The sequence below is a fragment of the Gobio gobio genome (assembly GCF_949357685.1).
Source record: "Gobio gobio genome assembly, chromosome: 16".
In the NCBI taxonomy this organism is placed as follows: Eukaryota; Metazoa; Chordata; class Actinopteri; order Cypriniformes; family Gobionidae; genus Gobio; species Gobio gobio.
The window spans coordinates 22,769,520-22,792,990 of NC_137109.1; the positions used below are offsets into that span (position 1 = coordinate 22,769,520).

Below are 23,471 nucleotides of genomic sequence, written 5' to 3' on the forward strand. Positions count from 1 at the left end.
TGTTGTATTTCACAAAATATCATAATTTTTTTAATTTTGACCATCTGTTTAGTTGATATTCACACTGAAAAAATATTTTTGCTGCTTGTTCAAATTGCTTTGTTAAAATGAGCTAAAGCAACACAATTGCTATACATTTTTTCCTAACCTAATTTGATTGTGTTCAATCCACTTAAATATATGTAAAATTGAAGTTTATACTTAATCTGTTTGTGTTGAGATTACATGAACGATTTGTGTAGTATTAGCTGAAACTGGGTGGGGCTTGTCAGTTCCCGGCATGCTTTGCATACGGCTAAATCAAGAGAGAGTAATTGTTGTTATTTTATATGTAAAAATTGTTTTTTACGTATTTTTGAGCAAAGGGGGAGACAAACAGGGTTTAGGCTAAATTAAGATTAGCCATTAGTTCAATAAGGACATTTAAGTATATTTTTTATAAACATGCCCTAGGGGGAAAAAAACATTACTGGTCTGCATCTTAAAGGTCCCATGGCATGAAATTATAATTTTTATGAGTTTTTTTTAACATTAATATGAATTCCCTTAGCCTGTATATGGTCCCCAAGTGGCTAGAAATTTTGATAGGTGTAAACTGAGTTTAAAACAAAACAATAGCACTGACATATTTTATGATATATATCAGTGCAAGTTTCTTTCAGTTAAAACAACTCAAACATGCATTTTAGTCTACTATCTTAAGCCACTGTGTGGCTTATGTAAAAGTGTTCAACATTCAATTATTATAATTTCTCAATTATTACTAATTATTAGAACAATTTAAATTACAGTGGGTTACCATTGTGGAGAAGAGTGGAGCATTTGCTTATAGGCTGTGGACCGAAACAGAGCTTTTAATGCTTAGCATTTAAGATGCTAATGTGAGCTAATGCTAGCTAAATGATTCTTAGTAGTTTGTACAGTATTATAATTCAGTTCTGTGAATTTAAAATATTTTTAATTGAATTAGTCAAATTAATATTTCAAATTGTATTCCTGAACTTGGTCAGGGAGCCATATAAATTTCACTTTGAGACTATACTTTATTGGCCCACTTAAAATGATTTAATCCCATGATGGTGAAGTTACATAAACATATTATGTTTGATTATCTTATTTGATTCATGTGGGAGCGATGGACAGGATTAAATAATATAAATCCAACACCCTTTTTTCAGAGTTACTACTAAAACACCCTTTACAGAGAAGAAAAGTGATTCATCTCTATTTCATTAGTTTTTACACAATTGCTTACATTTGTCAGGCTCAACCATTCAACCCTATTGTTCAAGTTATTTCAATAAAAAAATGATTAAACAGATATTTCATTATTTTACAGCAAAAAAAAGTTACAAAAGGCTACAAATTAACACCTAGAAATGAACTAGCTTCTAGTGCGTGACAGCTTAATTATGGCAAAATTTGCAACCCTGTTAGCCATTCTCATACATTTTTTTAAATCATCATTTAGATCATCATCTTTAACACATATTTGTATTTGAATGATTATGTCATCTTAATTGCAAATTGCTAAATAATACAAAACTGCATTTTGTCAAATTAATTTTTTTTAGCCTACTCTATAGAAAATTAATAGAAAATAAAACTGCTCAAATATAATTTAGTTTAACCAATCTTTTCCGTATAGTCTTATAGAGATGAGTTGCAATACAATATATATAGCCTAATTATATATATATAATTTTTTTTCTTTTTTTTTCTTTCTTTTCTTTATTTATTTTGTATTTATTTATTTTTACTTCAGAAGTTTCCGTAGAGTTCATGTTCAGTCCATTTTCTCCTCCGGCTGAATCTCAGTGACATTGTGGTGTAAGATGACACCTGTCCGCAAACATCCAGTTTAGACCAGCTCTCTCGGTCGCTTGTTGGCCTTTTTTCTTTCTCTCTCTCAGTTTTTATATTCTTACGTGACCATAAGGTATGTGAATATTTAACTATGTTTGAGTACAATGTTCAGTTTTATATCTAACTCATGTTCGCTGTGGACGTTTGTCGCGTAAACAGATAAACGTGACGTCGTCACGTGCTGACGACGCGCGATCTTGATTTCAATGAAAACTTGCTTCTCATTTCTACAGGATCATAATTGCGCAAATGTATCGAAATGTAGGCTTGATTAAGGTAGAATGTCGTTATGTAATCTAAAAAATAAACTTGTGTCGTGTCTGTCTTTACAAATGTCTAGTCACACCTGTTTGCATATTACAATAGCGTGATGACTATGAGGAGGTGTTGACGGAAGTAGAGCTATTAGAAATCATTAAATCATATTGTGCATTTTCGCCAAAGTAGTTATGAATACGTTATATATTGTTTAACCCTCATATAAAGCGTGTGATCATGTGTCAAGTGTGCAGGAGGAGTATGTGCATGAATCCTGTATGATGGAGGAACTGGCTGTTTTGGACCTGTTGGAGTGTCCTATGTGTATGGAGCCTTTGGACGTGTCTGCCAAGGTCTTACCATGCCAGCACACGTTCTGTAAGTCATGCCTTCAACAGCACGAGGCATCACACCATCATCAGATGTGCTGCCCAGAGTGCAGAGCTGCTGTTCCAGGATCAGTGGAGGAGCTCCCCACCAATCCGCTGCTACTAAGACTCCTAGAGAGCCTCCAGGAAAGGGGGCCACTGGGCACACCGAGGGACAGATCCGGCAGATATGTGAGCTCTACAGTCCAGGAGGACCTTTTAAGCAGTTACATTTACCATCAGGGGCAGGACACACAGGGGGTAAGAAGGAAATGTACTTTTGTTGCTTGCATTAGAGCGTGAATAATGATTTGAAAGGGACATACTTAAAAGCAGCCTTTGTCTTTTTTTTTCGGTGTTCTTTTTTTGTAGCTGCTGTTTTGTGACATGCAATCGAGTCGTTCTTGCCTGCAAGTCAAGATTTAGGCTTGTTTGCTTTTCTTTCTGGATTAAAAGTTTGGTCACACTTTCTATTAGGTGTCTTAAACTACTGTGTGTACTTGCATTAAAAAAAAAGTTAGGGACAATGTTCTTTGTTCATGTATTGCAAAACACTTTTGCTGCTATTAAGGTGGGATACAGGTATAGTTAGGCACAAGTTTGGTGGCATGAGTAGGTTTACGGGTGGGTTAACGGGTAAGGGAAGGGTCGACAATGTAGTATAATTACAGAAATCCATTACATGCAGGTATTTTGGTTACATTTTATTTGGTATTTTACACTTTATTTTACAGTGTCCTTGTTACATATGTTACATGTATTTACCATAGTAATAACAGTAAATTATGCATAATTACATGCAACAAACCAAAAAAGTAAGTACATGTATTTAATTAATATTACGCAGTACTTAAACATAATTGTACCGTAACAATGAAACCTAAAAATAAAGTGTAACCCTTTATGTTAAGGTGTCTTTGTTACACCGTAACTATACATTCAAGTACCAAGTCATATTTAGTAACGACATACTTGCTATTCTTACTATAGGTTTTAGGAGAAGGGTTTGGTTTGGTTTAGTGTTAGTTGCATGTAATTATGCATCATTTATAGTTGTTACTACTATAACTACATGTAACATATGTAACAATGACACTGTAAAATAGTGTTACCATTTAAAAAATATATAAGTAGTGTAAAAACATACACACAATAAGTGCATTGTATCAAATTATTAACTTAAATGTTAGTAGTAGTTAAATGCACTTACAATAAAGTGGGACCAAAAGTTTTTGTTGTTGTTGTTGTTGTATCTTTTAGGTGTTATGATGTTGATTTATCATTATGTTTATAATAGTGTTATGGTTCAAAATATGAATATTTCCTCTAGAATGTGTCATTATTACATTCATTGTGACATGATGTTTGTTTTTCAATAGAACAGTTATCCTGTGCAGCGTAAATTATAATGGAATATGTATTTATCAATATATCAGTATGGGTTCTGTGCTGGGATATATGGGAGGTCAGTTTGCCTTTCCGACCTGCTTAAGAGCTCAATTATCTCTGTGTGTGTTTAACAATGTCCACTGAAACACACTGGGCCTTGGTTTAGTTTAACTAGGTCGGTGGATTTGAGTTTCAGTTGGAAAAAAAGCCATTGCATCTGCAGCCACAAACAGTAACACTGTTTAAACATTTGGGATGCTTTTGAGCTCTTGGGAAACTTTTCCCACTGCATTTCCCATTCCATGCCTCTTAATTTAGTAGATATTCATTTGAAGTATTTGGGAGTCAGTGTATTAATTTAAATGACATATCAATGATTTTTGTGCATTACAGTAATGAGAATTACGTTTTCAGCATTGCAGGACTGAGAATTAGATGTACAATATATTGGCAAACGTTTTGGGACGCCTGTCTTTACATGCACATGAACTTAAATGACATCCCATTCTTAATCCGTAGGGTTTAATATGGAGCTGGCCCTCACTTTGCAGCTAAAATAGCATCAACTCTTCTGGGAAGGCTTTCCACAAGGTTTAGGAGTGTGTTTATGGGAATTTTTGACCATTCTTCTAGAAGCGCATTTGTGAGGTCAGGCACTGATGTTGGACGAGAAGGCCTGGCTCACAGTCTCCGCTCTAATTCATCCTAAAGGTCTTCTATCGGGTTGAGGTCAGGACATGCCAATCAAGGTCCTCCACACCAAACTCGCTCATCCATGTCTTTATGGACCTTGCTTTGTATACTGGTGCGCAGAAATGTTAGAACAGGAAGGGGCCATCTCCAAACTGTTCCCACAAAGTTGGGAGCATGAAATTGTCCAAAATGTCTTGGTCTGCTGAAGCATTAGGAGTTCCTTTCCCTGGAACTAAGGAGCCAAGCCCAACCACTGAAACAACAACCTGACACCATAATCCCCCCTCACACTTGGCACAATGCAGCCAAACCACCAAACCCAGACTCGTTCATCGGATTGCCAGACAGAGAAGCGCGATTTGTCACTCCAGAGAACACGTCTCCTCTGCTCAAGAGTCCAGTGGTGGCACACTTTACACTAGGGGTCTCCAACCCTGCTCCTGGAGAGCTACCGTCCTGCAGATTTCAAGATTTCAGTTCCAAACCTGTTCCAACACACCTGTCTGTAATTATCTAGCACCCTGAACACCATGATTAGCTGGTTCAGGTGTGTTTGATTGAGGTTGGAGCTAAAATCTGCTGGGTGGTAGCTCTCCAGGACCAGGGTTGGACACCCCTGCTTTACACCAATGCATCTGACGCTTTGTGGTGTAAGGCTTGGATGCAGCTGCTCGGCCTTGCAAACCCATTCCATGAAGCTCTCTACGCACTGTTCTTGAGCTGATCTGATGGCCACACGAAGTTTGGAGGTCTGTAGCTATTGACTCTGCAGAAAGTTGGCAACTTCTGCGCACTGTGCACCTCAGCATGCACTGACCCCTCTCTGTGATTTTACATGGCCTACCACCTTGTGGCTGAGCTGCTGTTGTTCCCAATTTTTTCCACTTTGTTATAATACCACTAGGGCTGTGCGATATTGAAGAAAAATGCGATATGTGATATCCTTGTTAAATAATGCGATATTCGATATGCGATACGATATTGCTTTAAGTGTGTAAAATCTATTCTATTCCCCAACTGATATCTTTCACTTAAAGCATAACCGACTGTGTTTACATGAATACTCATCAAGACAGCCATTTTGACATAACTGTGTGTGTATTTGACAGTTCGAGTGAGTAACAAGACACGAAAAAAAGAACGGCTTGTGCGCATGTTTTAATGTGCATCAGACAGCAGACAGCACGAGACTGCAAGTTGTTTTTCGCAAGTTATTGCATATGCGATATTTCGATAATTTCGATATATTGCGCAGCCCTAAATACCATTAACAGTTGACCGTGGAATATTTAGTAATGAGGAAATTTCACGAAAGGACTTATTGCACAGGAGGCAACCTATCACGGTACCACGCTTGAATTCACTGAGCTCCTGAGAGCGACCCATTCTTGCACAAATGTTTGTAGAAGCGTCTGCATGCCTAGGTGCTTGATTTTATATACCTGTAGCCATGGATGTGATTGGAACACCTGCATTCAATGATTTGGAGGGGTTTCCCAATACTTTTGGCAATATAGTGTATTTAATTGTCAATGCGATAATGCCACAATGTAAAAATATAATGGTCCTAGAATTAAAAATGTGTTAAAATATGATCCAGATATGTTCTTGACGGGCTTTATTTTTTATTTGTTTCAGGTGCAAGCCCAGGCTTTATATGACTTCCATGGTAATACACCTGGGGAGATCACAATGAAGTCAGGTGACATCATTTATCTGCGGTGGAAAGTAGATGATAACTGGTATTATGGGGAGAGCAAAGAGAGCAGCGGTCTGGTACCGGGCAATGTGGTGCGAGTTATAAGTGGACAGCCGCAGCCCCTGGCCCTTTGCCGAGCACTTTATGACTTCAATGCTAACAATCTGGATCCAGATGACAGCAAGGAATGCTTAACCTTCTTCAAGGTCAATCTCTTCTTGTTTAATCAATGTGCTACCACAATTCAGTTTTGTTGGTACAGTGGCAGTATTTGGACACTTAAGCTATACTAAAAAATGTATGAATTCCATAGCATCAACAAAAGTGGCATCTGCTAAAATTATGCTAGACCGTCTTTCTCTCTCTCAAAAAAAAAAAAGATCAGCCATTTTTGCAATGACGTTGCTACTATACAGCATACAATTTTGTTGTATAGTTTAAACAAACCTCTATTTGTGAAATGTTTTGCTTTGATTTTTATGTGTGACTGAAGTGTCAAAATACTTATTTCGGCTATTGTATTTGTGTGCATGTTGAGTATTACATGCCCCATTTGTGTGATATTTATATTGTGGGAACTGGGAAGCAAATACATTTATTTTCTTTGTGCTCTTTTATGTAGCAGGATTGTTAGTCACACCACAGGACTTGAATTATATAACAGTTTTGACTCAGGCACAGCTTCCATTAAAGGACATTTTCCTGGAGTGTTTTTTTTTAAAGTTTTTTTTTAGAGCAGATGGTCCAAATGGGTCTGGGGCCGAGTTAAGGGTGTAATGGGCCTGCAGCTTAGAGTGATTTGAGCCAAGTAAACATCTTCAGAGACGTCCATGCACCCTGAGCTGCCTAACGCATGGCTGTCTCTCTTTCCCCCCACAGGGAGACAGCATTACTCTCATTAAACAAGTCAATGAAAACTGGGTTGAAGGTAAACTTGGAGACAAAGTTGGGATTTTTCCTTTGCAGCTCACAGAGGTAAGACAACAAGTTTGTATTCTAGATTTCTAGATTTTCAAATGTTTCGATCATATTTACATGCCCCTAAAATCTAAATATAAAAAGGGTAACACTTTACAATAAGGTTTCATTAGTTGAATACATGAGTGAACATAAACTAATAATGAACTGCAGTTTTACTGCATTTATTAACCTTTGTTAATGTTAATTTCAACATTTACTAATACATTATTAAATTCAAAAGTTGTATTTGTTAACATTAGTTAATGCACTGTGAACTAACATGAACAAACCATGAACAGCTGTATTTATATGAACTAACATTAAGAAAGTTGAACAAATACAGTAACACATGTATTGTTCATTGTTAGTTCATGTTAGTTAATATTAGTTCAAATTAATGTTAAAGGGTTAGTTAACCCAAAAAAGAAAATTCTGTAATTAAAGGAACACTTCACTTTTTTTTTGAAAATAGGCTCATTTTCCAACTCCCCTAGAGTTAAACAGTTGAGTTTAACTGTTTCTCTCTGGGTCTGGTGGTAGCACGCTTAGCATAGATCATTGAATCTAATTAGACCATTAGCATCTCGCTCAAAAATGACCAAAGAGTTTCAATATTTTTCCTATTTAAAACTTGACTCTTCTGTAGTTACATCGTGTACTAAGATCGCTCGAAAAATGAAAAGTTGCGTTTTTCTAGACCGATATGGCTAGGAACTATACTCTCATTTCTGCTAAATAATCAAGGAACTTTGCTGCCGTACCATGGGTGCAGCAGGTGCAATGATATTATGCACAGGGATAATGAAGCATGCAACTGAATTTAGCTTCTTATTTTTGGTCATTTTTAGCAACTTTTTATTTTTTGTTTAGTTTTAACAACCTCTCAGAGAGCAAACAAACATAACTAATGGACAGTGCCGGGCTCGACATTAACTCTTGTCCGCTTGTCCGGGACAAGTGGATTTTTTGAAGGGGCAAGTGAAAGAGAATTTTACTTGCCCGACAGGACAAGCTGATGAAAACGTCAAAAAATAACTATAGAATCACCAACATGCAACAATAATTCTGCATTAATTTAGTGTAATTGGCGATCGATAGTGGATAATAATATGTATTGTATAATTAACTGACGGTAACAGGGTTGCGCTGTTGACGCTCGCACAGCCTCTCGAGGAGAAATCACAACAAATGAGTGCCGCTCATGCAAAGAAACTCAGTTAACATACACGGTTAACATTACAAATTGTGGAGTTTTTATATTTATAACATATGATAGCCTACAGTAAAGCAACATCATAGACCCTAGAGTGCTGTTTTTCTGAATACTATCACGACTGAAAATGACACTGATTTCATATGACAGTTCCATAAACAATTAATTAACATTAAGTTACTTACATTTTAGATGCAATATTGACTGTTTTTGTTCGATTTCAGCAGCAAAAATAGTTCCAAACAAAGATCACAGCAGAACCATAACACTTCTCACAGCAACGGTGTGTAAGTGAATGATTCAGTGTTTTGAATGAATCGGTTGAATCAAAGATTCAATGACCTATTCGTAAACGACTGCCTCATTCTTGAATGAATCATCCAAGTTTGAATGAATTGTTTAAATTAATGACTCAATGACTCAATCTTTAAGACCGTCACCTGCTGCCACCTACTGGTGGTGTATATTCAAACATATTTAAAAAATCTCATTCCATTATTTAATGCAGTTGTAATTTTTTTGTGTAAATTATTTAATTTGATTGGTAACAGCCCTATAGTGTCTTATTCTAATTTATTTTTTAGATCAAATAAAAAAATAAATAAAATGAAAGCTGAAACATAGCCTATATTTAAAAAGATTATGGAAAAAATGCAGGTACAAATATCACTAATATGCAGATTTAAATATGTCAAAGCTGATTGAACACTGATGAGAATATTGCTTCAGAATAAATTATATTTACAACACACACAAAAAAAAAAAATCTGGACAAGCAAATTTTTTACTCTGACAAGTGAATGACAGATTCACTTGTCCGAAGGACAAGCACGTGAACTGGCTTAATGTCGAGCCCTGACAGTGTGACAAACAACACTAAATATCCTATAAAATGATCTCTGATTAAATGTAGTAGTGGACGCCTGCACTTTAGCTTTAGTTGGAGTTAACTTAATCTTTTTAAATATAATTTTTATATTTTCTTCAGCAAAAATGAGTTTGAGATCAAACAGTAATTGGCAGACCCCTGCAGTGCCACCACAGACCTCCTGTTGATGACCCCTGATTCAAGCAATTACAGTAATGAGAATATTGTGGACCATTGAGAATGAGGGATATTTGCTTAATTGTCATGAAAATAATGTCACAGCACAAAAAATGTAATTATCCTAAAAATAGACTTCTTTTTCTTTTGAAAATATAACCCAGATATTTCTTGACTATTGTACTTTCTAAGCCTTTATGCAATAATACTTTAAAATGACATCACTCTCTGCTTTGTGACGTGAAACCTTCGTCACTATTTGGCAATCTTTTCAATTTCCCCTAATCGTTTCTCTGTTTAATGTCACGATTAAATTCAGAACAATAGGCCCTCATCTCTTAGCACTCGTGGTGTCGGTAGCTACTTACGGAGCGTGATAACGGGCTTTTAGACGTGGTTAGTGAGCTTGCTATCTCTGACGCTGCAGTCCTGTGACTGACATGTGCATTCTTCCGCCACGGCTGCTCCAGTGAACTTCATGTGCCGCTGGATAATTAAGCTCCAGATAGGAATGCTTTTCATTATCCACGCACTGGATTATATCAGAGGTTAGTCAGATAAAACAGCCAGCCTCCTTCTCAGCGCCAGTCGGGCATCTCAGCGGTGACCAGCCAGGCGTGAAGGCACAGTAATGCTGTCTTTTTCTTTGGTGGCAGAGCAGCACATCATGGGAAAAGGGAGGGGGAGTGTCACTCCTGCCCACATGTGCTGCACCAGTCCATCTTAACGTCGCGTTCCTCAGATAAGCAGCTCCAGCTGCCACTTAGGAAGTTTGGGGCGAGCAGGTGGGACTAATAGCTTTGAGCTTGCACTTTTCCTACTGGCAAACTCGCAGCAGGTAAAGTGGCTCACGCAGATGAGAGCCAGCATGTCTTTATTGTGCTGTTCAGCCTCTTTTTTTAACCTGATTTGTGTCTTTCCGCTGTAGCCGAATCCGGCGGCGTACGAGCTTCTGGAAAAACGTAAGAGGAGGGACTCGGTGGAATCGCACCCACGGAGCGCTGTTAGGGTCAATGCAGATGCTTACGTCCACAGACGGCTCACTGGAGCGTCGCACAAGTCGGCCAGGCCTCCAAATGTCAGTCTCCTGAACAGCCTGAACCATCCTCCCCTCAGCCAGAGCCAGCAGCCACCTCACGTCAGCTCCACAGCACAGCCTTCCTCCAGCAAGACGCCACAACTCACCACATTTAACAAACCACGTCTGAGGAGCTCTCACAGAAACTTGCCTAAGGTGAGCAGTCCCTGTTGCGGCTGTATTTTTTTATCACATTTGTTTGTGTAGGAATGATGATTGCCTATTTATTTGCTGTGCAGACATGCAATTAGTTAGCCATGCATGTGTTTTTGTCATTCAGTGCTGTGATTTAGCTACACTGAATGTTTTTGGATGAAGTTTAACATCCTATTCAGATTCATTATTGAGGAACGAGAGAGATGATGAGTCAGAGTCAGATGAGCTTCATTTTTAATGGTGAGGCAATGTTTGTTTTGGTTATCTGCGATCCTTCTTGTATAGAATAGGAACAATAATTATAACATCTTAACGTGTGCATGATACAAATGTGCCTGCTTCAATCTAAATTAGATTTGATTAGAAACATAATGCTTTGAAATCAATGATTTACCTAAAACGAGCAATTCCTTCCTGTGTTTTCCCCCTCAAAAATGGGTAAAAAATATTTCTCTCCGCTGTCAGCCTGAGATGTTTTCCTGTGTGAGAGAAAGCCGGCGTGCTTGAGAGCTAAAAATGCCCCATTCTCTGTTGCCGCTTTACAAGCTCATGACTCATAGGGTTACATAACACTTTCCTCTTATCTGGTTGAAAGGCTCATTCCTCTCCACTGAGCAGTGACTCTCTCTCTTTCCTCCTGCCATCAGCTGTGTCATTAATAGATGGCAAGGAGAACATCACATCATGGTGAGGCGACCACTCGGGGGGGGGTCTGTCGACACTGGATTTTTTGCATTATTTGTGTTTTTTTCTTCAGGTTGTGCAACACTGTGAGAAGTCACAGGAAACATACTCACTGTTTCTGACTCAGCAGTGTCGGTCCGAGGGGAAGGGAAACATTTAAAGCAATAGATCACCCCAAAATGAAAATGATGTCAGTATTTATTTACTCATCGTTGGTGCAAACTCTTCATGACCGTCTAATGGAACACAAAAGATGTATTCTAGAATCAGCTGGCTGCTCTTTTCCATCCAATTAAAAGTGCCGTAGCATAAAAATAGTATACAATTTCACCAAAACTTTGAGGGCAAAAAAGGTCCATTCTCTATTGTCAGTAGTGTAGAGATGTATGAAGCACAGCTCACACAGAAGTCACCTCATATGCATAGGGAAATCTTTTGCCCTTAGACGTGAAATTCCCAATCGCATGGATTCTGGCTGAAATGACTGGAGAGCTTTAAATTTGAATTTGCAAATAAAAAGCAACGCAAATAGGTAATCTAAAAATGATCTGTGAAGTTGGGTCTCCCAAGGTTGTTCATAACTGAGCAATATTCTTCAATCTTAGAATATTCAAACAATCAATTCAAACAAACAATTCAAACTATCTCTATTCAAAAACCTGATTTGAATAGGCACAGTCTAACAAACTCATTACACTTTTCCAATAAAGTTATAGATGCTTTATATTAAAGGGTTACTTCAGCGATTTAGCATTTAGCTTTGTGTCAGTAGAAACCCGGTAGTATATTCGAATTATTGTACTTTCCCCCCTCATATCCCCCTGAGACAAGAGAATTATGCATTTTATTTCTGGAAAATATCCTCCGATGATGCAAATATCGTCATTTTGCATCATCTGAGGATGTTTTGGCCAGAGGCTAAAAACTACAGCCAGTAGTAGGAGCTGTTCCGCATGTTTTCAACTCGCCCGTAGGGGAGAGATCTCACTCACAGAATGTAAATGCGCATGGCCGCTCGGATCGGGCATTAATAACTGGGCGGTGCGGAGCAAAGTGAGTGTTTCAACTTTTCAATGAATTCCTATGAAAGTTTAGCTTCCATATGCGACCTGAAAAGACACGTGGACACGCGCTGAGAATGACTGCCGCGCTTACCTCAGCTCTGCTCAGCTCTTACTTCGCTCTCGTGATGAATGAAATCTGACTCCTGCTGCGTTTGTCCTGTGACTTTCGTTCGGCTCATTCACATTTTATTGAAAAGACACGTTTTTAACAAAAGATAAACTTTCTGTCTTTTCTCAGTCTATAAGGCACCAAATTAAAAAATGCTTTCACATTTCTACTACATACATGACCCAGTTTAAATACATATTCATCTTCCCAGCGCTGAAGTACCCCTTTAAGTGTCTTTAACTAGTATGTACTACCATATAAAGGGATAGTTAACCCAAAAATGAAAATGCTGTCAAATTCTGTCATCATTTACTAAACAGTTGATGGACCACATATTATTTTGTTCCCTACTATGGAAGTCAACGGGGTCCAGCAACTGTTTAGTTCTCCATATTCTTCAAAATACCTTCTTTTGTGTTCAGCAGAGGAAAGAAACTCATACAAGTTTGGAACAACTTGAGGGTGAGTAAATGATGACATAATTTTCATTTTTGGGCGATCTATCCCTTAAAATGAATAATGTGTTACAATGCATTTACTTTGTACATAAATGTTTTTGTCCCTAACCTTACCCATATGCCACCTCAATAGCAGCAATGTACAATCAATAAGTACATTGTACCTAACAATTTTCTTTTACACAAGTACATAGTTTATGGGCCCTATTTTAACGATCTAAGCGCAGTGCGCGGTGACAGTGCATTTAAGGCATGTCTGAATCCACTTTTGCTAGTTTAAAAACAGGAAAATGGTCTACAAGTGTTGTCCCTAGTCTCTTAAATGGTGACTGAACGCTTCTCCAGAGAGAAATCCTTTTATTTTTAATATTTAAAAATGTTTGTGTGCTGCTGCGTGTCCCTGTGTGTGTAATGTGTATGCGCGTTATATTACTATTACTAATGCACCCTTTAAATAACACAAAAAATACAGAGCTATTGACTTTAGACCAGGTTTTTGTTGGTCAATCGTTTTCAGTTGCCTCAAAATAGCAACGAACCAACAATGCGCCTGAACACACCTCGTTTTCAGACCACCACGCCCATGAGTGCACAGATGGGCGCGAGTGCATTTGCCATTTAAACAATGTGGCGATGCATGTGAAAATATTAACTGCGTCGGGCTGAAACTAGCTAAAAACACTTGCGTCGCGCCTGGTGCCGGCTGTATGATAGGGCCCAAAGGGTCTAAATTGTAAACAAAACAAAAAAAAGAAAAGATATTTGGAGTACATTTTACAAGAAAATAATATTTCTACTTTAAAATTTCATCTTTAATCCTATGGGTTACTTGCTGTTTATTTGTAATTATTTCTGAGTGAACATGATTTCAAAGTAAATCCTACACCATTTTTTTTCAGTGATATAAACTGGGACCAAACGTACTTTCCTAAAATAAATGCCCCATTGTACTCTTGCGGCACTTTTAAGATACAGTTTTGAATTGCAGCACTTCTTATGTTAATGTTACCGCCTCGCTAAGATGAATCACCCGTGCTGAATTTCTCATTTGAACGTCGCTTTGAATAAAATGTACTCTCTAGGCCTTCTGTGTCTTCTGTGGCAGTGCTGATGTAACTAAGCTGTAATCACCTGCTCTCCCTGAGATAATTATGGGACATATTGTAGGTGTAAGTGTTTAAGAGAGGAGTGGAAATTGTCAAAGTTACAGAAACTTCACAGATCGGTCTCTTGTTTCATCATGCTTTTATAATGCACTAATATTAGACTGGATCTCAGTTTAAGAGAAAGACTCATGACTCATTTGCCTGGACATATTTCTCCGACATCCCACGTGACTCTCTTCTCTTCTGAGTCAGTTTCACTGGCGCTTATGTAAGAGTTGTGTGTATAACGATACAAATAACTCCTGAATTAACCAAAAAAATTCAATATAATTATCTGTGAAATGGTAGGAGAGCTTGAGGCGTTCTGTTGACAGTTGATTTAAGGGATTGCATAAAAGTTGAAAATTCTTAATTGTTGCATAATTAATTGGGTTACTATTTACTAAGTCAAGTCAAGTCAAGTCAACTTTAATTATATAGCGCTTTTAACAATGTAGATTGTTTCAAAGCAGCTTTACAGTGTTAAACAGGAAAATAATGCAGCATAATTTTATTCAGCTGTATAGCCATTCTGGAGAAAACGCTGATGTCATCAGTTCATTTTGAGTTCATTTCATCAGTTCATTCAGCCTGTTGAATGTTTTAAGAGTTTCGAAGTTCAATTAATGAAGATTGACTTGCCCTCGCCGTTGGTCTGTGCCTTGATATACCGGCCTCCTGGCTATAATAAGAATTTTCTCTATGAATTTTATGACTTTTTAACTGTGGTTGTTCCATCTGCTGACAGGATTTTGATTATGGGTGATTTTAACATTCATGTCTGTTGTCCGGGGAAACCCATGACCAAGGAATTTTGAATTTGGTTGATTCTTTCAACTTATCTCAATGTGTCTCTGGACCCACACATGATCACGGGCATACACTTGACTTGGTGTTTTCTTTGGGAACAATGTTAGATAACATTTGTGTCGATGACTTAGCTATCTCGGATCATATGCCTATTAGGTTTACTTTGCCCTCTGCAACAAATGAAGTCTGCTATCAGCCTCCATCATTTTTGTCCCGGGTTATCACTACCTCTACACCTAGTGCGTTTTCAACAGCGTTCTTAACTGCCTCATGTATTGACTTATCTCTTGATGCTGAGCCTATAATGCTACCTGCTAAAGGACCTCATGAATTGGTAAACTCTTTTAATCATGTTTGCTCAGAGATCTTGGACAATATTGCACCGTTTAAAATGAGATGTCAAAAAGTTAAAAAACAACCTTGGTTAAATGATGTAACTCTGAATTTGAGGCGTGTTTGTCGGCTTGCTGAGCGTAAGTGGCTAAAAGATAAATTGCAAGTATCTTACGATATGCTTAGAGAGTCTCTATTGAACTATCAAAATACTGTCAAAGACGCTAGATCTTCATATTTTTCGCGAATTATATCACATAATGCAAATAACCCAAGGGTGTTGTTTTCAACCATAGATAAGGTGCTGAGTCCATCTATTAATATGTTCCCTAACCCATCCAAGGATCTATGTGAGCGCTTTTAAAAGTTTTTTATTGATAAGGTTGATAATATCCGCTCGAATATTGTGCCCATCGGGAAAGTTGTAGTCGACATAATGAATCCCTCTCACTGTCTAAGTAAATTCGAACTTATTACATTAACTGAGTTGGAAAACATAGTTTCGCACTTAAAACCGACCACCACACTTTATGATGTTCTCCCGTCACGATTGTTTAAAGAAGTTGTAGATACTATTGGCCAAAGTATTCTATCAATTATTAACAGTAGCTTATTTTATGGTGTTGTACCATCAGGGTTTAAGCATGCTATTATTGAACCAGTTCTAAAAAAAGGGAATTCGGATTCCAAGGATTTAAACATTTTTAGGCCTATTTCTAAACTGCCTTTTATAAATAAGATATTAGAGAAAGTTGTCCATAATCAACTTGTTGATTTCTTGATTGGTAATAATATGATGGATATTTTTCAGTCAGGATTTAGGTCTAAACATAGTACAGAATCAGCGTTATTAAAGGTTACAAACGATATTTTGTTAAGCATTGATTCCGGGAAAAGTGTTACCTTAATGATGTTAGATTTAAATGCAGCCTTTGATACTTTAGATCATGCGATATTAATAAAACGCCTCAGAGATTATGTAGGGATCAATGGTGTAGCCCTCGACTGGTTTTCCTCCTACCTGCATGACAGGACATGCGCCGTTAAAATTGAAAACTATGTTTCTGCTTCCGCGACCATCTATTGGGGTGTTCCCCAGGGATCCATTCTTGCTCCGACACTGTTTTCATTGTACATGTTACCCCTGGGGTCAATCTTTAGGCAATACAATGTCAATTATCACTTTTACGCAGATGACCTACAAATGTATTTTCCTTTGGAGTGTGATAGTCATACCTCTTTTGCTAATTTTTATAAGTGCCTGACTGATGTAAAGGGATGGTTAGCGCAAAACTTTTTGCAACTAAATGACGATAAGACTGAGTTTATAATGTTTGGGAACAAACAGCTTGGGAATGGGCTAGTTGGGAATTACGGGTTATTGCCAAAACATTTTCATAGTCATGTGAAAAACCTAGGAGTCATTTTCGATTCTGAATTTAGCTTTGACCGCCAAGTTAAAAGTGTTGTGAAAACATCGTTTTTTCAGTTAAGGAAACTGTCGAAATTGAAATCCATCCTTTTAAATAAGGACTTAGAGGTTGTTCTACATGCCTTTGTTTCGTCACGGCTGGATTATTGTAATGCTCTTTATTTGGGCATGAATGAATTTCTCGTTGCTCGTCTGCAGTACGTTCAAAACGCTGCAGCGAGAATCTTAACAAAAAACAAAAAATGGGATCCCATAACACCTACATTAATATCACTTCACTGGTTACCGGTGAAATACAGAATACAGTACAAGGTATTAATGTTTGTCTATAAAGCATTACATGACCAGGCTCCCCAGTACATAAAGGACATGTTGATCCCTTACCAACCCCAACGCCAACTGTGCTCCTCTCAGAGCATGCTGCTAACTGTTCGCTTGAGGCGAAGTGGAGATCGTGCTTTCTCTGTCGCTGCTCCTGCTCTGTGGAATGTGTTGCCCTTATATATTAAATCCTCACCAAGTATAGATATCTTTAAAACAGACTGGAAGACTCACCTTTTCTATCAAGCTTATGGCATTTGATTAGGTCTGAAAACTGTGAGAAATTGATTGTATGTTTTTCTTGGTGTTTTGTTGTGCTGTTATTTGATGTTGGTACAACTTTGCATTTTATTGTTTTATATGTGTCTTTTACTGTTTTTACCAATTATGGACAGCACTTTGGTCCATTTTAATGGCTTTGAAAGTGCTATAAAAATAAATTGAGTTGAGTTGAGTTGAGTTCATTTCAATTATCATACAGTGACAGTGTGGGCTTTAGATCAATAATTAGATCAGTAATTTAGTTTATATGGTTGATTTAGTTTATTAATTAGATTTATTTCGATGTTTAGTTGAAAGTGTCCCCAACTGAGCACGCCAAGCCAGAGGCAACAGTGGCAAGGAAACCAAAACCCCATTAGGTGACCTAATGGAGAAAAATAAACCTTGGGAGAAACCAGGCTCAGTCGGGGTGCCAGTTCTCCTCTGGCCAATTAACAAACAGCGTATTATTATTATTATTATTCTGGCAGCTTTACAGCTCAGAGGTCGGAATAGATCGGAATATTCGAGGGACCGGAGGCAACATGCTGGAGACGGGTTTATTGAGGATGATGTTGATTAAATAATCATTAAAGTGCAATATTCGAATGATCGGAGGCAACACGCTGGAGACGGGTTTATTGAGGATGACATATCGATTTAAGTATTATTTAATTGTAATAGTTACAATTGTAATAATTACAATAGTAATAATAACATGTAATTAAACTGACAGTCACCAATGATATTGCAGAAGTACTAATTTATTCAATGAGCATTTCAAGTTCCTTATGCTCTTTGATTTTTGTCTTGTTTTTGTGTAGTTTTTTTCTTGTCTTACTTTGGTCTTTTTTATTTGTTTGTTTTGTTTTTTTACTTTGCTTCTTAGTATTGTCTTTTTATTTTGTTTTTGTCTTGTTTTTTTGTTTTACTTTTAACATGTTTTGTTTTCAGGCTTGTTTATTTTTTTGTCTTTTGTTTTTGTGTTGCATTGCTTTGTTTTAACTTGTACTATTTAATGTCTTTTTTATTTGTTTTGTTTAGACTTTTGGTTTTAGTCCTGTCATTTTTTTTGTTTGTTTTTTTGCTTTTGTTTTTTGACTGCTTGTTTGATTTTTTGTCTTGTTTTTTTGTGTTGCGTTGCGTTGTTTTGTTTTGTTTTAATTTTGTTTTTAGTATTGTCTTTTTTGTTTTATTTCGTTTTTGTCTTTTTTATTTTATTTTTTTATATTGTCTTATGTTGTCTATTTTTTTGTTTGTTTTGACTTTTGGTTTTAGTCTTGTCTTTTTTTGTTACATTTTTAGTCTTGTTTTTTGTTTTGTTTGTTGTCTTGTCTTGTTTTGTCTTGTCTTATGTTGTCTATTTTGTTTGTTTTAACTTTTGTTTTTAGTCTTGTCTTTTTTGTTTTATTTAGTTTTTGTCTTGTTTTGTTTTGTCTTGTCTTATGTTGTTATTTTGTTTGTTTGTTTTGTTTTAACTTTTGTTTTTACTCTTGTCTTTTTTGTTTTATTTAGTTTTTGCCTTGTCTTGTTTTTTGTTTTGTTTTGTTTCATATTGTCTTATGTTGTCTATTTTTTGTTTGTTTTGACTTTTGGTTTTAGTCTTTTTTTGTTAAATGTGTTTTTGTCTTGTTTTGTTTTCAGGTGTGTTTTGTTTGTTTTGTTAATTATTTATTATAAAGTAATCATGAAGTGTTACTCATAATTGTTTGCATAAGTTAAAAAACGTTGTCAAGGATAAGCATGAATGTTTGGAGATTAACAAATCTATTGTACTGTTTCCAAACAAATGTATTAAAGAGATTAAATTGCTGTCAAGTGTTGACAGGAAAGTGTTGGCAAAGATAGGAAAATTACCAGTTACTTTCTGACTATTACAGAGAGACCGAACAATGAACGGTGAAAGTCCGCCAACCATCACCATGGCACTGATTAACCCCCAGGCATCCCCCATGCCATCAGAGAGCAAGATGTCTGCCACACAGCAGCTCTCCATCAGTGTGTGAGTGCTTTTGAGATTTTCTTGCAATAAAATGAAAAGAGTTTAATTTTGTAGATTGTAAAGATGCTTAGTTACTGTGATGCTTAGTTACTGTGCCTCTCTGTGATATAGAGAGTACATTTTTTATTGACCTTTTTGGATGTTTGGCTGAAATATTTCTTTAACCTGATGTCTGATCTGTTTAGGTGTGCAGCGCTGTATTCCTACACACCCCATCGCTCTGAGGAGCTGGAACTGAGGAAGGGTGAAATGGTGGGGGTTTATGGGAAATTCAAAGAGGGATGGCTGCGTGGACTGTCTCTCAGAACAGGCAAAGTAGGGATCCTGCCGGCCAACTATGTTACACCAGTGCTCAGGTGAGCAGAAGAACAGTTACAACAACACCTGCTATCATTACTTTCCTTCTGTTCTATGTCTGCTTACTTGTTTGATATGATAAACACTTTATTAACAATATTGATATAGGCTATTTAGAGTTGTTTATTGGTGCATGGGTTCTTTATACATTTTCAAAAGAACTAGAGAATGCAACATTGGAACTTTTTAGTTCTAATTGGAAACTTTTTTTACGAGCACACGCCTGTTATCTTGACAATCAGGTTTACAGTAATATACTGACTTTCTCACAGAACTTCTGCAAGGTTTCTTGAACAAAGCAAACCTGCCATTCCTAATACAAGCACAGTATCAACAAAACGACACACCCCACACAAGCCGCAGGCTGTTGTCCTGGCCCTAGACAGAGTAAACAGCGACACCCCGTCAGCTACAATGGCTGTGATGTCATCTGCCGGTTCTGGGAGAGCACCGCAGCTGGGTGGAAAGCAGGGATGGAGCAGTGTGAGGCGCGCCTTCCATGCCACACACAGGGGTGAGAGCCAACAAGCCTCAGCACGCTGACAACATAAGTCAACCTTTAGCCTTTGCAACTGTTCTAAATCAAAAACTTGTCGAATTTGTGTTTTATTGACACATTTCGTCCTTGTAAGTCAACATACATTACCAGTCAAGGATCAAGTTTTTACACATTTTTTTGAAAGTCTGTTACGCTTTGATCAAAAATACAGTTGATTTGATTCAAATTACAGAAAAAACTGTGATATTGTGGAATATTATTACAATTTAAAATGTGTTTGAACATGTGTTAAAGCAACACTAGGTAACTTTTGGCACTCTAGCGGTTAATAAACAGAACTGCATGCGTCTTGCGGAAGAACATTGTAGCCGGAGCTACTTATCTCTGTTTATGTCTATGACGAGTCACGCAGGACTAAAATAGTCTGAATATAAACATATATTATACGTGTACCATAGTGATTCAGGATAAGACAAAAACACGGTTTCATGATGTACTCGCTCATTATGTAAATGTTGTACATTTTGAGCACAAGAAAGTTACTTAGTGTTGCTTTAAAATGTAATTTATTCCTGTGATGCAAAGCTGAATTTTCAGCGTCATGGTGATTTGATGCTCGAGAAAAATGTATTATTATTATCATCAATGTTGAAAACATTTGTGCTGCCTAGTATTTTTGTCAAAGTTTAAGGGTCAGTAAGATCAGCAAAACGTTAAATTGAAAATGTGATAGTAAATACATTTATATTGTTACAAAGATATACATTTCAAATAAATGCTGTTAGTCTGATCTATCTATACATCATTGAATCTTAAATATTCTATGTTTTCAACATTATTAATAATTGAACCCCAATAATAATGGAGAATTGATCAGGAAATCAGCATGTTAGAATGATTTCTGAAGGATCATATGACACTGAAGTCTGGCATAATGATGCTGAAAATGTAGCTTTGCATTACAGGAATAAATATTTTTTATGAATATATTAAACTAGAAGAAAGTTACTTTGAATTGTAATAAAACATTTGATCAAATGAGCATAAGAGCATAAGAGACTTCCATCAAAAGCATAATTTTTTTAAAAACTTTTTACCAGTTGTGTCTGTATGGGCCGCTCTACAAAATTAAAATGTTTACGCAATTAATTTTCAGTTTTTTTGATTGATTCTCTCTTCATACATTTTTAGATTTTAGTTGCCATACAGACATTAACTAGCATTGGCTGTGTTTCTTCTGCACCAGGTACTGTGTGTGTATTAGTGTATTCAGTCTGATGCAATGATTCACTTCTGCTTGGCCTTTCGTTTAGGGTTACCTCACCATGGAAGCTACAATTCAAATTCCATCCTCAGCCTTCAGGCACCACCTCAGGATTTGGGACAGATCTATACTTTCGGTCGTTCACCCGTTCTTCCCAAAAAGAGAAACGGTTTGTTCTCAAACCCCATCAAGACGCAGCACTGGGCATATGAGACAACAGCATCCTCTGCTGGTGGATATCAACCGGTCAACAGGGACCCAGTCCAGAGAGAGGCCAGCGCAGCTCCTCATTCCATTCTGGTTAAACCAGATGGTAATAAGCACACTGCAGAGAAGGTAATAAAGTGTTTTAGGAAAAATAGGATTTAAGATTTAAAGGCACAGTTTCAAATAAATTACATCAGCATGGTTTTATTTGTTTTTGATGTTCTTTTAGCCAGTAAAGTCAGTGCGGTTCCTGACTCACGATGCTCCTCAGACAACATCAAAAATGGCCTCATCTGCAGGACAGTTCTCTAGTTCCCAGCCTGGCCTTTCGGCCCTGGACCACTGGAACCCTTCCGCCATCTTGGGTCGGGATGGAAGTACATTAGTTCTTAAAGACACAAAAACACTTCCAGCCAGAAAGAGCACAGGTCCAGATCATGCCGCTATGGACTGCCTCTCGCTAAATATGATGCCAGTACTGATCAGCAACCAGTCCGGCTCTAATAGGTGGGTTTTCTTGAGTGTGTCTTTAAGAGGAAACATTGCGTTATCTAATCAAATTGCTCTTGGTAATGGGTAGGAAAATTACCCTGAAAACTGTCAGTTAGCAGATACTATAGATAATGCACCGAAACAGAAAAAACATTTCCTGTCAAGAAGAAGCATTCAGATGATTTAGCACATCCTGGCATTATGTGTTTGGTGCGTTCTGACAGACACTGATATTGTTTTTGATGTTGTTTTCTTCAGATATAGGGTAATGAAGGGGTACAATGCTAAGACAGATGCAGAGCTCACGCTGACAGAAGGTGAAATAGTCGTCGTTCAAAGGCCTCGAGCAGACGGAAGGCTTCTCGTGACCCAGGAGATCAGTGGGAAAACGGGCCTTTTCCACAGCAGCGTTCTGGAAATACTAGACAAAGTCCTTTGAGTGCCACAGTTTCTTCTGTTGTGTACTTGTTCTTCGACCAGTGCTGTGTTTAGAGTCACACCGTTTTAGCCTGTTGTGTAATAGACAGAAATTAAAAGCAATATCCTGTGTACTTCTATGGGAGATCACATCATTTTTCATGCACACCCACCTGGCACAAAAACGTGTGTAGGCTTTTCCTTCATCATTAGTCAGTTATGACTAAAAAATGTGCCTTTTTGTAGGTTGAATCACTGTTTGCACTTTTGGATGGGATGAGAGGTGGACCGGTTGTTAATTCTAGGAAACCAGTAAGTCTCTATGGCTGCTGGATAAATAGAGGCCTAAAGATGACTTGTGCTACCTTCACGCGCTATAGGAAATTCCCTACTTCCCATTTCTAAAGTTGTGAATACGAGCTCATCGCATTCAAATTTTGACTTGATATGGTGTTCATGTCCAATTTAAGATCATTTCCGATAGCACGTGAAGGCAGCATTACTCAAGATTGTCTTTTTCACGCACAAAATCCCTGTTGTCTCAATGTAGTAAAGGTGTTTTGTTGAATAAGATGTCATAGAAACTATATCCTGAGTCATCAGGTTTCCCATTCTCAGTCCGTGTATTTTTCTTTTTTGTATTTTGGGGAAATTATTAAACTAATAATAATAAACAAAAAATAAAGTATTTTCTCTTGATGTGTTATTTGCCATTTATTGAATTGAATTGGGTATTATTGATTACATACATTTTTCTCTTTTTGCAAGACACACACACACACACACACACACACACACACACATTAACTGTTTACCATTTCAATAATATCCAAACTGAAACATGACACTCAAAAAATCATTCAGAGACTGATAATAATAATAAAGCAATTC

General features: G+C 37.3%; 1 protein-coding gene across 2 annotated transcripts; it reads left to right on the forward strand.

The window, feature by feature from the left end:
- Positions 1-1,788: 1,788 nt before the first annotated feature.
- sh3rf2 (SH3 domain containing ring finger 2) lies at positions 1,789-23,279 on the forward strand. 2 transcript variants are annotated; one of them, XM_079839403.1, is made up of 11 exons: positions 1,789-1,939; positions 2,372-2,753; positions 6,213-6,479; positions 7,153-7,248; positions 10,420-10,725; positions 19,223-19,344; positions 19,530-19,700; positions 19,974-20,215; positions 21,514-21,800; positions 21,901-22,178; positions 22,422-23,279. In XM_079839403.1, exons 2-11 carry the CDS (start codon positions 2,403-2,405, stop codon positions 22,600-22,602), a joined length of 2,301 nt encoding a protein of 766 aa, XP_079695529.1. In that variant the 5' UTR covers positions 1,789-1,939; positions 2,372-2,402; the 3' UTR covers positions 22,603-23,279. The 2 variants fall into 2 exon arrangements, with proteins under 2 accessions (XP_079695529.1, XP_079695530.1); XM_079839404.1 differs by lacking the exon at positions 1,789-1,939 and adding an exon at positions 2,047-2,142.
- Positions 23,280-23,471: the final 192 nt, after the last annotated feature.

What these genes read in the sequence shown, in the direction of transcription:
- sh3rf2 (XM_079839403.1), top strand. Translation starts at nt 2,403, where the DNA reads ATGATGGAGGAACTGGCTGTTTTGGACCTGTTGGAGTGTCCTATGTGT. An exon ending in AGGGGCAGGACACACAGGGG is followed by an intron (nt 2,754 to 6,212) that starts GTAAGAAGGAAA and finishes TATTTGTTTCAG; the next exon opens with GTGCAAGCCCAGGCTTTATA. An exon ending in CAGCAGCTCTCCATCAGTGT is followed by an intron (nt 19,345 to 19,529) that starts GTGAGTGCTTTT and finishes TGATCTGTTTAG; the next exon opens with GTGTGCAGCGCTGTATTCCT.